We start from the raw sequence: 13,749 nt of genomic DNA, 5'->3' as shown, positions 1-13,749 counted from the left end.
AATTTCTTGTTTCTCTACATTAATTGTGGAATGTTTAATATTTCACAGTATTTCTGTTGAGCGTCTTATCCACATTTTTTCCAGATTACTCTTCGATCAAATCAAAGGCTACTCTGTCTGAACTCTTAGGAGAAATTACAGCCGTGTAGTACAATACTTTAGTAAAGTGATGCTAATTTGTTACCAGTAAGACAGTTGTCTTTTGTGTTCATGTTTTTACTTCTTAGATGCAAATTATTTAAAGTCATGATAAAGAAAAACTTACCCAGTGAAATACGCTTCCTGGCTACTGGATAGTGTTGCTAACAGGTAGCTAGCTTGCTAACTGCTAGTCGGTGAATTTTACAGATGTTTTGTTGTTTTTGTTCGTACCTCGCTGAATTTATAGATTTAATTTTACATTCTTAGTGTGGTGTCAGAGGAAAAGGAGGGGAATTGGAGGTGAGTGCTTAATTTAGCAATGTTTAATGAGGCTAACCCTCCCCTGCAGGGTTTAGCGAACATACATGTAAGCTAGCTCCATCATATTAACACGGTGACAGAGAGTGGGTCGGAGCCGTCCTTAACAGAATCCAGATTATGCCAGCCTGCTCGGTCTGCCCACACCCACAAAAGTGCAGCACAATACTTTCATTATGATTCGCTTCAGGCTGGCTCTGTTGTTGGATGGGACAATCAGCGTTTTGTTGCTCGGTTCCTCCGATCCGACCAGAACCAGCCGTCTGTTTATTCCTGAATTTACCATTTGTTTGGTCGAGATGCGGCTGTGAGGCATGTGACATTTTTTTTTTTTTTCTTAAATTGCAGATTCTACTCCGTATCAGATTTGTCAAATAAAAGAGGGTCTACAGCGGGAGATCACTTTCCCTCTGAAATCCAATATGTTGTTGGGAACGATTGCCTGTCAGAGGGGCATGTAAGGCTGCGGACGTTTGACGGATCCACTTTACCGAGTCCGAATAATATTTGAAGTGGCACTAAGCTTCTACAGCTTTGAATCAGAAGACACAAAAATTATGTGTTTTTCTGTTAGTTTCTTTGTATTCTTCTCCATCATTTTCATGTGAACTCCAGCACATTTATTCGTTAACCCTGGACTTGCTTCAGTAAATAAAATGGTCTCTTCACAGCCATGACATGCAATATAAGTGCAGTTTTACAATTTTAAACAAAAACTGGAGCAAAACCTCATGTCCCTATCACTTTTTAAAGGGCTTTGTCATTTCTTTAAACTGTCTTTTCACTCATTTTCACCATGTCTTGTTAAAGTATTTAGCCTGAAAGAATTCAACACTTTCCTGTTGAATAGCTTTTTACATCTCTGAGCTCCCTCAGTCTTCAATCTTAACCGTCCCACTCAAACGGCATCATAGCCAACTCTGAGTCATTGCTCAGTAACAACATTCACACTGAAGAGGGTTTGTTAATGAGATCTGTTATGATGTATGGTGCATTCAAGATCAAATTTCAAGCAGAAAAAAAAAGTTTTCTCCCGAACATCATTGATAAATTATAATTTTAGGACACAAAATTGCCAAAAAGGGTGCAGTTATAGAATACTGAAATTAATGAATGATGAAGATTCTGTTTTACTCATTGGTTTAATGCAAAAAAAGATTTTAGCAGTATGGTTGTTGACGCTCACAGAAATATCAGTAAAAAAGCAGTTGTACATAATCACACTGTAGACTCTGCAACAAGGTTAATAAACTTTACCATCCAAAAAGCTAAAGATTGTTAGTTTAGAGCTGTAAAAAGCAGAACATCAGGAAATTTTTAGTTTTATTTATAGAAGGTTTTGGAGTACAGAAAAATTGAACATAACACGTCAAAAAGCACATAACTTGCAGTGTACTGTTCAAAACTGTTCATAAAAAGAAACATTTCTAGTTTCTGTCCGTTTCTGTGAAAACACAAAGAAATGCTGCTCCCAGGATTGCTCAGTTCTTTATCATGTCAGAATGTATTGGTAATTATTAAGCCACAATGGAGGGTCTAATGCAGTGGTAGATTCAAAGTGAATCAGACGCCTTCTCTAGACTCTAATTGGGTCTTTTTGCCATATTTTCAGAGACTAATGAAGTAATCTTGCATCTTGTTTAATCCTTCCCACTCTTCCTTTCACCAGCTGAGAGTTATTTGAAGGTTTGCTGAGAAAGTTTCAGCGTGTTGCTTGTTCACAAAGAAGGTTCCTTTGGTCATGTTCATTGTTCCACCATGGCGGCTGTGTCTTAACATGCTGTTTTGGTTTAAAGCAAACCGCTGTAAAAACCATCAGTTAAAGCCGTATCATCTTTCACTTTTAGCTTGCTGTTTATACAACCAAATGTTCATCTGACTGTAAATATTATGCTGTGTAAACATGGATCATAACAGCGGTGGGAGTGGGATTCCTGGGTCGACATTCCGGTGGTAATAGCTCAGTTTTTGTACATCTTCTCTGCGTTCTGTCAGATTCACTGACGGCAAATATCACCTTATTTTTATCTACACAAAGCCACACAGTCAGCACAGAGAGAGAGAGAGAGAGGCTCAATGCTTTAGCCGCTCAACCTCTCACAGCCAGCTATGCAAGGTTGGTGGCACCAACTAACTCACTTGATTTTTGGTTACCTAGCAACAACTCGTTGTGTAACTTGTGGTTGCCTAGCAACAACTTGTTGAGTAACTTGTGCAGCAGCGGTTTAAGGTTTTGCCACCGAGCCTCATAAATGCTAAAAGTAAAAGAAAACGGCGAGAAAATGTCACACCACCATCTTGGCTGTATCTGTAATTATCAATATCGATTGACGTGAAGCACTTATATCGTGATGCAATTTTCAGTCATGTCGTCCAATCCTAATATCGGATGTGGATATTGCCTCAAATTTTCATATCTGTGCATCCTTACAGGAGGGAGAACCAAAACTCCAAATTGTAGAATTTATTTTGTGATCTCCAGATTTAGAGGGTTAAATGTATTTAAATTAAAAAGAAATGCTCATCTTTGATCATGATTACTATTTCTTGTGGGTTTTCAATGTTGCTGGAAATCTTTACTCTACGACATTTGGTAGGACCTAGAAGATTATGAAGTATTTTTATAATTCCGCCTCCTTTCGAGTTGATTGTTGGTCGGCTTTTGTTATGGAGAGTTGCCTTAAATTTGAGACACAAATCCAGTCATTGCTCGAAGGCATTCGCTGTGAAATGGGTTTTTCGCAGCTCTGGACGTGTTGGAGGCCGCGGCTCCGCAGGTGCCAGGCTTTGCCCCGGCCGGCGTCAGGAATGCGTTGGATGCCACAGAGAGGGAATTCCGCGCATGTCTTCCATTCACAGCGAGACTTTGAAGCGAGCCGCTCGCCCGTAAAGACCGTCGGTCCTGGATCCCAGTGGCCTCGTGCCTCTTGACTATCCACCCGCTGGCTGATGCTTTTACAGTCCTCAGTTTAATGAAAAACAAAAGGGTCATCCAGCCAGCCCGTGTTTTCTCTTTCTCTCAGGGAAACCCAACGTCTGGATTATTAAAGAGACAAACGATGAGTGTCTCCCAGCTGTGTTGAGCTCATGGCTGTGAGGAGACTCGGATATCTGATGTCTCCTACGTCCTAATGGCCCGTTGAACTCGCTGCGGCTTAGCTCGCTTGATTCATCGGCTGCTTGTGTGTGAATGAACTTTTGCACTGGCTGCTCCTGGACCCCATCTGTGTGCGGCTGACAGTCTGCGTGTGTGTATGTGTCACGAGCTTGTCTCCTCATACCTGCTCCTATCGTCATGGCAGATCTCCCCCCTGTTAAATCTCATCTAATAAATCACGTGGCGTCGTTTTGATGAAGGCATTTGCAGCTTGTGGTCTCCTAACTCTGCCCGTCTTATCTGTTCCCAGGACTCTGGGAGAGGCGTGGGCCCAGCTGAAGAAGAGCCTGGCAGATGAAGCCGAGGTTCATCTGAAGTTCTCTTCAAAGGTAATCCGTTTCACTTCACAATGTTTAGATCTGAGGCTAAGAATGAGCTAAGGCAACATCACTAAATCTGTTGCCTGCAGCCGGTTTCGTTTCCGACAGATCAGTGCTCTGAACAGGAAGTGTGGGGTCCTCACCTGAGTCCGTACTTTGTAGAACTATATTATTGTTGTGTAATGCCAGAATACTCCACTAGCTTTGGAAATCTAAAGCTACAGAGTTGCATTTTTATTCTTTTATTCTGGTCTGTCAGATTTGACGGAGTACCCAAAATTTGCAGCAGATACTCGATAGATTTAGATTTGGACTTTGACCAGGCCATTCCAACAACTTGATATGTTTTGATTTAACCATTTCACAGCAGTTCTAGCTGTATTTGAAGGGTCTCCTCCAATCTCAAGTCTTCGGTTCTTTTTCTAGGATTACCAGTTATTTTGAAGAGCATTGCCACTGCATGACGTAATGTTATTCACTCATCCAAAACACACCACCTGTTGCCTTGATTATATCATTCAAGCTCGAGCTCCACCTTCGACGATGAAGCTCCTCCCTGGAGCTGCAGTTTCAAAGCTTCCACCTCACAGAGCATCTCTCCTCTGCGACTCCTTCACCCAGCTCCTTCAGACTAGCCAGCAGCAAGTAGCAAACACCTGGTGCATCTGCTGAGCTCATTATACGAGCCACTTCTCAAGCCACTTCAAACAGTAAAGGGTTAATAGAGGAGCCCTGTTGTGATGACTTCCTGAAGGCGGAGTTTCGGAAAGAGCAGGAGTTTCTTAAAGACACAGACGCCCAATTTCAAGGCTTTAAAATTTCTTTTTAGTTGTATTCATACAGCATATTTATAACAACTGAAGGTAACATAGTTACTTTATTGTGCTATAAAGTGGCACCATGTGACCAGAAAACGCATAATAGTGCACCTTTAAAAACATGAGACCAAACTGTTGCATCTTTCACAAATGAGCTGTATTCACACTGAGGTTGTGTCAGACTCAGGTGGAGTCTAGTTACTGATTGGGCAGGTTTTGAAGGCAGTTAGATTTGTTTTCAGAATACTATATAAAATGTGGCTAAATATTAATTTACACCCCACTTTTTAGATTTTCATTTGTAAAAAAATAAACCGTTGAAAACCATTTATCTCCATGTCACAACGGCTACACTACTTTGTGCTGGTCCATCACATAAAATCTTAAATACCGTACATTTAGAGAAAAAACCAACATGTCCTGCAATCAGCGAATCATGTTCCCTCGTTTGAAGACGCACGCTAACCCACCCGCTCATCACCGTCTCTATTGTCTGGTGGTGCGACGTCCTCCTTTGTCTGTGACCATGGAAACAGACTTATTGCTGACTGTGCAAATGAGTCCGGATTGTGTTTGTGTTTTGTTTCTGTTTTCAATCCGGCCCAACTTTCCAACATTTGAGCACACAGCTCTGCAAATAAGAGGCGATCATCTCAGAAAGCATGCCACCGACAGTCAGTTGAAAGGCCTCCAAGTGTGAGAAACACACGTCCCAATTAACTTTTCACGTTTGATTAGTTGAAGATGAAGCAGGGGAGAGGAGAGCGAGGCAGAAACCCGTCCTCGGTGATGTTATGCTCCAGAGATGCACAGATGTGCGGCATTCTTCCAGATTCTCAGAGGAGAGACGGGAAGGATTGGAGTGGGAATGATCTTTGAGTGATGGGCTGCGCTGTTGACTACAGGAAGGAGCTGCACTCCTTATTCACGGCTGACAGCTGGGGCAGAATGCCACGTCGCTTATTAGGATCATTAAACCGGCGACGCACTCGCTGCAAAACACTAAAAACCAACATGATCTTGTCACATTCGTTTTGCTGGAAGCGCCTCTGTTTACTTAAACTCTCCACACGCTCAGGAATCAGGAAAAGGAAGCCGAGCGGTTTGGATAAGTCCGTAGTTTTGGATTTATCATCCTCACAAGCTTGGTGAGAGAGAAGATGATGACATAATGTGGAAAGCTACTCAAGAGCACGCGGCTAATTAAGGCTTTTGGTTTATATTCGTATGCAAACGGGTTGAAATCATATCCTCTTGTGATTCAAAGCCTAAGCTTATAATTCTCTGAGGAAAAGCATCAGCAGATAAGAATGTCAAATAGCGATGCATCAGTTTAATCCAGATAAAAACTAGTGATGGAAACTCGTTCCCACGTTAAATAAAAGCTGAAAACAAATGCAAATCTATCAGTGAACAGTGTTTTTAGACTGAAGTAAAACTTAAATGTAGAACAATTCAGTCCAGCTTTGACTGGTCCACATGTGACGGTTCTCCTGCTCTACCCTTTCTGAAGAAACGGGGCAAACATTCTTTGGTTTGTCCTTTGGATGCGCTGATCTCTGGTTTGTTTTGTGAGCAGCTCCAGAGTGAAGTGGAGAAACCTTTCCTGACGTTCAGAGAGAACTTCAAGAAGGACATGAAAAGGTTCGACCACCACATCGCCAACCTGCGGAAGCAGCTCGTCGGCCGTTACGCAGCCGTGGACAAGGTGAGACCAGACTCATTTTTAGCCTACTGCTAAAAAAAGATCTCCACACATCTTCCATGAGAAGCATCTTTTTTCATCAGTATAAGGAAAGACCTAGTCAACAGGACTTGTTTCTCTCAAAGTAAGCGTTCTTTGTTTTATCCGTTTCTCATTGGAGCTTTTTTATCTCATTCAGGCCCGTAAAGCTCTGGCCGACAGACAGAAGGAGCTGGAGTTAAAGACCCAGCAGCTGGAGAGCAAGCTCACCAGCAAGACCGAGGAGGAGATCAAGAAGGCTCGCAGGAAATCCACACAAGCAGGTCAGAGCAGAGGTCATCCTGGGGTCATGGGTCCCACGTCTGTGTTTGTTGTTTTAGCTCGGCCAGAGCGCCTCCTGCTTATTTATGCCGCACGTCTGCTGTGATCACTGAGGCTGGTTAATCCTGACTGACTGGTGTTGTTCTGGGGACACGCCGGCTATGGGATAGAAGAGTGACTTCCTGTCTGCAGAAGCCTTCTTCTTTAACAACAGACAGCAGATATGTGTGTGTTTAATAAATAGTTGCCTTTTGAATACCTTCTTCTGTCTTCTAACTTCATTTTCAACACCCCACTGATAGGACTTCCACACTGAAGAGTGTTGATGGTAGCATGATGTGTTTGCATTTGCTGTCATGGCTAATCCAGCTAATGGTGCATCTCCAGTAATTAGTTTTACAGAGTACACTCATTATTTTGAATGATTTCTCTTCTCTTGGATCTTCCTATAATTGTTAACCGAATCATGGTGAAGTAAACCATATAAAATCTCCTAGAGTTCCAGTTAATCCCTGTTAATAATTATCTTAAAGGAAATTACATCTGAATCCTCCTCCGCAGTTCTTTTCAGGCCCTTCATTGGATCGGCCACTTGAGGCCGTCTGTGAACCGACTTGCTGTGTTGGTCCGTTTTTGAACCAGTCATGCACTTTATCAGGGCTGAGAGCCACAATGAGATTTAAAAAAAAACAACTTATTTTTAAAGCCCGAGTGTTACAGAGGCAAGATGAAGACTAGAAACAGAAACATTTCCTGCTCCATCAGTCTGTTCGCACCAGACTGAGAGGTGTGGGTGCAAACTGGCTTTATTACCCCAGGAGAGGAAGGGAAAGGGGGGAGGTGCACTCCCACATGCTGCACAAATACACAACCATTAATTATCTGATGGCCAAAAACATCCCGCCCACTAAGTTAATTCATGGCTTCGTGGGTTTCGGAATAAAGCGTTAAATGTACAGTGAACCACTGCGTCAGGGCGTTTTAAAGTTTAATTCTTTCCACTTAGTGTTTGACCTCCCTCTAGTGGCGACTTGATTATTACATGGATTACTCCAAAGAGATCTCCCTCACTGTGAGCCACTTCAAGCATTCGTCATGAGTGAACTGTCATTGTAGGCGTAATGAATAAGCAACAATACTATCTGATTATTGCTATCAGATAGTATTACTTATTGTGGTATATAAAGGAACCTTTGCAACCTGATACCGTCATGAAGTGACGAGGGTTAAGCCGTTGCACAAGGAGAGGGATCTCTGAATCGTATCACCTAATGGAAACAGTTACCAGTTTTATGTTCCAGACAAAATGATGTTTCACCCTTCAGAGCCTTGGTGACGCTGCCTGACACAGTTCAGTCAACAAGTGATCTTGGACATGCGCAATATATTTGATACCCTTCTTGTCCAAAAGTCTTTCCCTTTATTTGCATGGAAATGCACGTGGAACCACCTGCCACCAGCACAAGTTCTGGACTGGTGGCAACACAGTGGAGCTTTTTGGTGTCATGTTTGGGTTAAGGTTTTTAGCCCACATACGAATACACCATGAGAAAGCAAAATCAGGCATAACAGTTTTATTGATTGATCATGATTTTGCAATCGGTTGAAGTTCTATGAAGACCATGAATTAGTGAGATGTTATCAAGTTGAATGAGATGAAAGGTTGCAGTGGCTTGCTGGAGAATTTGGAGATGGCTGACTAGAGGGGGGGCACTGAGGATTCTTAGGATCCTGTGGCTGGTGGATTATGTCTGTGATGTCTGAAGGCTTTAGATGGGAGAACGGGCAAGAGAGAAGTGATCTGTACAGAAAATTTGCAACGAGAAGGTATTCTCTAGATGGATATTTGCAGTCTCTCTGTTTGGACAGTGACTCAGCAATCTTCTCAAGGTAGAGCAAACTCAGGAATCACTGAAAGGCAAGGAAATACATAGGAGACTCAATGGGCACCAATTTATAAGACGAGCGTTTAGATATGCCATATCTTGTTGACCCACTGGCAGTGACAGCATGTTCCTCCCAGATCCTTTATACACATTGCCTGATGCTGCTTAGGAGATCCCGGGTCACTCCATGCCTTTACAACCTACTGAGGACCACAGAGCCTGAGAGTAAAGCAGAAGATGAAACGGTACCTAACCACGTCAGAACCTGGACAGCTGGAAACATGCTGAAACCTTCTTCATTGTACCTGTCATTGTAAAGCGAAATAACGACGGCTGGAAACTTGTCTGCCCTTCAGATAAACGGTGATTTCAGCTGGACTCTGTGCAGGTGAAATCACAAAAGTAAAACCCTAGACGGCCTCGTGGTTGTTCATGTTTAATAGGTGCGATACCTCAAGAATGTCCATGGTTAAGAGGCGAACTCTCAGGCAGACAGTGACGTTATGAGTCGAGCAGGCACAACCACATGCTGTCACATGGAAGAAGGAACGCTCCATCCCAGCGCAGTCTCACATAGAACCAGCCCTGCTGCCTGCTCCTTATGCAACATGGAGAAAACAGAATGTAGAAGCCAGAGAGGAGACTCCGACCAAAACAACTAAATCATGGCATCTGTTCTCTCATAATAGTCATTTGCGCTTAGATTTTTATGCTTTATTACATAATCTTACCATTGTATTAACGGTAAGTGGATAAACAAATGTTAGTAGCTTCTTTGAGTTTATTGTTTTTGTGTCTTTTAACACGAGAACATTCTTAGCTAAGCTGTCAGAAGATCTCGTTGACTGCAAACTATTATGTTCCAGGAACCAGAATACAAACTTGAAAAAGACAGAACCGAGAACCTTTAGAACATTACTCTGTTCTGCTTTGCTGGCATCTGTTTGAACAGTCTTTCAATCTGCTTTGTCTCTGGACTTTGACTGGGCCATGAAATACTATTTTCCTGTGCTAGTGGGAGGAGTCACAGCTGGAGTCACAACCAGCCTTCTGTAGAAATTCACAACAGCGACTGAGTGGGACAAAAAGCCACAGACTGGGCCAAATGTCCAATATGGCTTCTATGTCCTCCGTTGTTTAATTGTGTTCGTACGGGATTCGTCTCTCCACTTTTCGAACTCTGAGGCAGCCCAACTACATGATGACCCCACCCACTCCTCAACCTGTGTAAAGTTGAGCCGAGTCGTTACTAGGTACTACTGGGAAAGTACCATTTGAGTCATCTTCTATCAGTAACGGCGTCCACACTGAAGATTGTTGTTGCCAATGACCTCCTTGTGTTTATGCATGGTGCCTCCAGCGATTTCTGTGTGTAACACGTCACGTTTTGTTGCTTATCTGACTTTTTTCCTTCTAATTCATGATCCGAACACCATTAAAACTCAAATGGCTACACAAACCTTCTTACAGCAAGTTAAATAAGATCTGTATCGAGGTTTAAACGCATTCTGAAAAGCAGCTTGTTGTGGACGTGTTTGAAGTCAGTTACCATGGTGCCCTCACTGTTTGTTTTTAGCAAGCTTTCATTTATAGACAACGCAAGCTAACGCTGAAGACAGAAGATTCTGACCAGCATCACTTCCTCCCTGATCTTATCTCCCTCACGATGAGTGTTTATTTCTGTTGTCAACAGGATGCAGGATGTGTCATCACCCCTTTTTATACTCTATCCTCTGCCCTGCGTTGGAATAACAGTTTGAGCTGCAGGTTCTGTGCAACAGTCTGCAAGTGTGACAGACACTTGGAGGGATAACTTGTCTTGTGACTCCACCTGCTGGATGTTTTGTGTTACATAGACCACTCCCAGTACGCCCAGTAGTATTTCTTGAATTAACTCCTATATGTATGATCGTTTTTTTTTTTTTTTTCCCTCCTCCAACAGGGGATGATCTGATGCGCTGCGTCGACCTGTATAACCAGTCTCAGTCCAAGTGGTTTGAGGAGATGGTCACCACCAGCCTGGTAAGGACACACCAGTTTGGGATGAGTGTGTGTGTGTGTGTGTGTGTGTGTGTGAGAAGTGGGGCTGTTTGAAACAGAGGTTCGGGTGTTTTTGTCCCGTCCTCATCAGGAGCTGGAGAGACTGGAGGTGGAGCGGGTGGAGATGATCAGGCAGCACCTCTGTCAGTACACAACTCTACGCCACGAGACGGACATGTTCAACCAAAGTGTGAGTGCAGAACACAGTGGCCCGCAAAACTCCAGACAATTAATTAACATAAGTTTGATGGTTTATTAGATTAAAATTAGTTTTATTCGATTAACTAGTAACATCTGCCAAGAGTTTACTCCAGAAGACGGCACCACCTGTTATCCTTAAGCAAAGACAGAATTAAAGATGGCAGAGTGTCCCGGAGCAGGAAAGAGAAACGATTCAAGTAGAGTCCGGTGCGGGACGTTTCTGTTTTGAGTTATAAACCATTCGACAAGTTCCTTGAGTTATCAACTTACTAGCACTTCATTCAGCAGTGCTACAGCGTCGACTTCTCATCCAAAAATGTCTGTTGTGCTGCGAAGACGAGGATAACGGAGAAAAATGTTTAACATGATCGAAAAAGACACAATGCCAATAAACACGGTTGATTTTGACTACAATTTTCTGTTTATTCAGTCTGTATTTAACACACTTCACACAAAGAAATGTTCAAATATAATGAGGTTTCTCTTTTTAAAGATTTAGCCTTTAATGTTATGGAAAGACGGTCAGACTCTTGATACAAGAGAAAACTGGGGTTATTAAGAAAGTGTCCAGTTAACTTTGGATTAACTCACTAATTCATCACTTGCATTCCTTTTTTATACCCTTTAAGGTTTTTCCCAGTTTTTCTCAAAGTATCTTATGCTGATTTTTAAACTTTTATGGAAGTGACTCCCTGCGTTATATAATTATCTCCAGCAGAGGTAAAGTGCTCTGTCTGTAAGAGGATCTGCAGTTTGGAACTCACTTCCTGTTCATTTAAAGTCTGCAACCAGTTTTAGTATGTTCAAAAACCAAACAAAACTCTGGTTATGCCAAAAACAGAACTGTACCCATTTTTGATGTTTTACATTTTTCTGTTTGTATACATTATGTTGTGCTATTTTAAATGATTATCACTTCAATAATAAAGCCCAACTAGGGACAAGTGCTGCGAATTAGCTGTTGCTATTGCACCATGATGCAAACATGGGACTGCTGTTTTATTCAGTTTGTCTATGTCGATGTGTGACTGTCCCTATCAAATAAACGTAAAAAAAAAAAGCAAAGAGCTATTTCGCAGTACTTAAAAAAAAAAAAAAAAATATATATATATATATATATATATATATATATATATATATATACATATATAAGCCATCTCCTCACAGTGGAGCTTCGTATTCCCTGTTCTCAGTTAAAAACTGCTTTCTTTGCAGACTATGGAGCCGGTGGATAAGCTCCTGCAGTGTGTGGACCCCATCAAGGACAGAGAGGTGTGGGTGCGGGAGAATAAGACGGGGGAAATCAGGCCTGTCGACATAGAGATCTGAACTCGGTGAGGACGGCTCTGCCTGAGGACGTGACTGGGAGCTCTGAGATGGGATCTGTACCTCTTTTTTTCCCACTCATTCACACGTCGCAGCAAGCGAGGACGAGCTCGCCGGACCTTCACCCATCAGCCGATCCTCTCCCCCCACCACCGACGAAGACGACATATTCGAGTGAAAAGTTCCGAACAACGCCGAGGCGTTTGAGATACGGCGGCAGAGTTTTGTTTTAACTTACACTGATTCTTTGAACGGGAAAATAGCAACTGTGAGTGGGAATTTGTTTCCTAATGGATACTCAGGTGAGGTGAATGATGAAGTAGCACCGACTTGTACATTTTGTAAATGTTGAGAAGCCTTTACGTCGCGCAACAGTGTAATGCTAATTCATGACAACTGCCATGACTGAACAGATGCTGCTAAAACTAAATGCAGTTAAGCCCGATGAGGTTATAATTCAGTAATGGTAACATCTATGTGACTTAGTGGAGCCGCGATTTTTACTGTTGCTATAATGTTCTGTTGAAGCTCATGGCTTGTTAAATTTAAACAAATGATAGATTTACCGTCTTAAAATGGCTGAACAACCTGATGGAGAAGGTGATTATCTGCTGATTATTTTGCAAAGGATTCTTCAAAAAAATCAACAACCCAGAGCATCTTCTTCATGAGACTGTTGTCTTCAGTCAAAGGCTTCTGTAGAACTGCTGTAATACAGACTGCTACAGGAGATCTTTCTTGCCCACAGCCATCAGTATCTACGAACTCTTTGAAGAACCTTGGATAATATGAGTTACAACATGTGATTTCCCTCTGGAATTATTAATATATGATTAAAAATGAATTGACTTCTAAAATAAGAAAACAATAAAGTAAACATGCCTCTTTTACTGAGAATTAATCACGAATGGGCTGGTAAATGTATTTCTGGGAGAAAAACTGTTGTAATCCATTAAAAAAAGGAGACCTAGCTAACGTGAGCTAACGTTAAAGCTTGGATTTGCCAACTTTATGTTTACAGTTTGTTTATATGAAAAGATGGTAATAAAACTAATAAATTTACTCAAAAAAGACTACATGGTTAAAGACTCTGGCTAACAGTCATTTGTAGAGAACAGAGAGGAAGAACATGACATGAGCTAATGCCGATTAGCTCTGTTAAAAGGATCTTCGACTAGTTGAGGATGTTGACTTAAATATGTTGCAATTTTCCTATCACCTAAAAAAAGTATTAGTTTGTGTTACGCCAAAACTCATAATTTATAAATTGTCCATCTTTGGTTATGCTTTTCACCCACGGAGGTTTTTTCACCGATGGGTTGATGACGTCATCAGGCCCATTCTGTACCGGAGTCCAGAGTAAACACAGGAAGGCTAACTTTACCCGAGTTCTTGTCTATCATATTGCGTTTGACTGGTGTAATTTTAGATATTGCCACACTGTGTCACTATCGGCTGTAATAAAAAAAATAAAAATAGCTAAATAAAATAATCTCGATAATTTCCCACATGAAAGAAAGGAGAATGCCATGCGAGA

General features: G+C 41.9%; 1 protein-coding gene across 1 annotated transcript in view; it reads left to right on the top strand.

The window, feature by feature from the left end:
* gas7b (growth arrest-specific 7b) overlaps positions 1-13,288 on the top strand; it is a 69,985-nt gene extending 56,697 nt beyond the window's left edge. The window contains exons 10-15 of the mRNA XM_015060826.1: positions 3,867-3,945; positions 6,334-6,462; positions 6,638-6,761; positions 10,588-10,667; positions 10,777-10,875; positions 12,102-13,288. Of these exons, the coding sequence (XP_014916312.1) occupies positions 3,867-3,945; positions 6,334-6,462; positions 6,638-6,761; positions 10,588-10,667; positions 10,777-10,875; positions 12,102-12,215 (625 nt within the window). The 3' untranslated portion in view covers positions 12,216-13,288. The remainder of the gene's footprint in view (positions 1-3,866; positions 3,946-6,333; positions 6,463-6,637; positions 6,762-10,587; positions 10,668-10,776; positions 10,876-12,101) is intronic.
* Positions 13,289-13,749: the final 461 nt, after the last annotated feature.

Source organism: Poecilia latipinna, unplaced genomic scaffold, assembly GCF_001443285.1.
Source record: "Poecilia latipinna isolate Pla-1442-1.1 unplaced genomic scaffold, P_latipinna-1.0 Scaffold1747, whole genome shotgun sequence".
NCBI lineage: Eukaryota > Metazoa > Chordata > Actinopteri > Cyprinodontiformes > Poeciliidae > Poecilia > Poecilia latipinna.
This window is presented reverse-complemented; position numbering and strand designations above follow the sequence as displayed.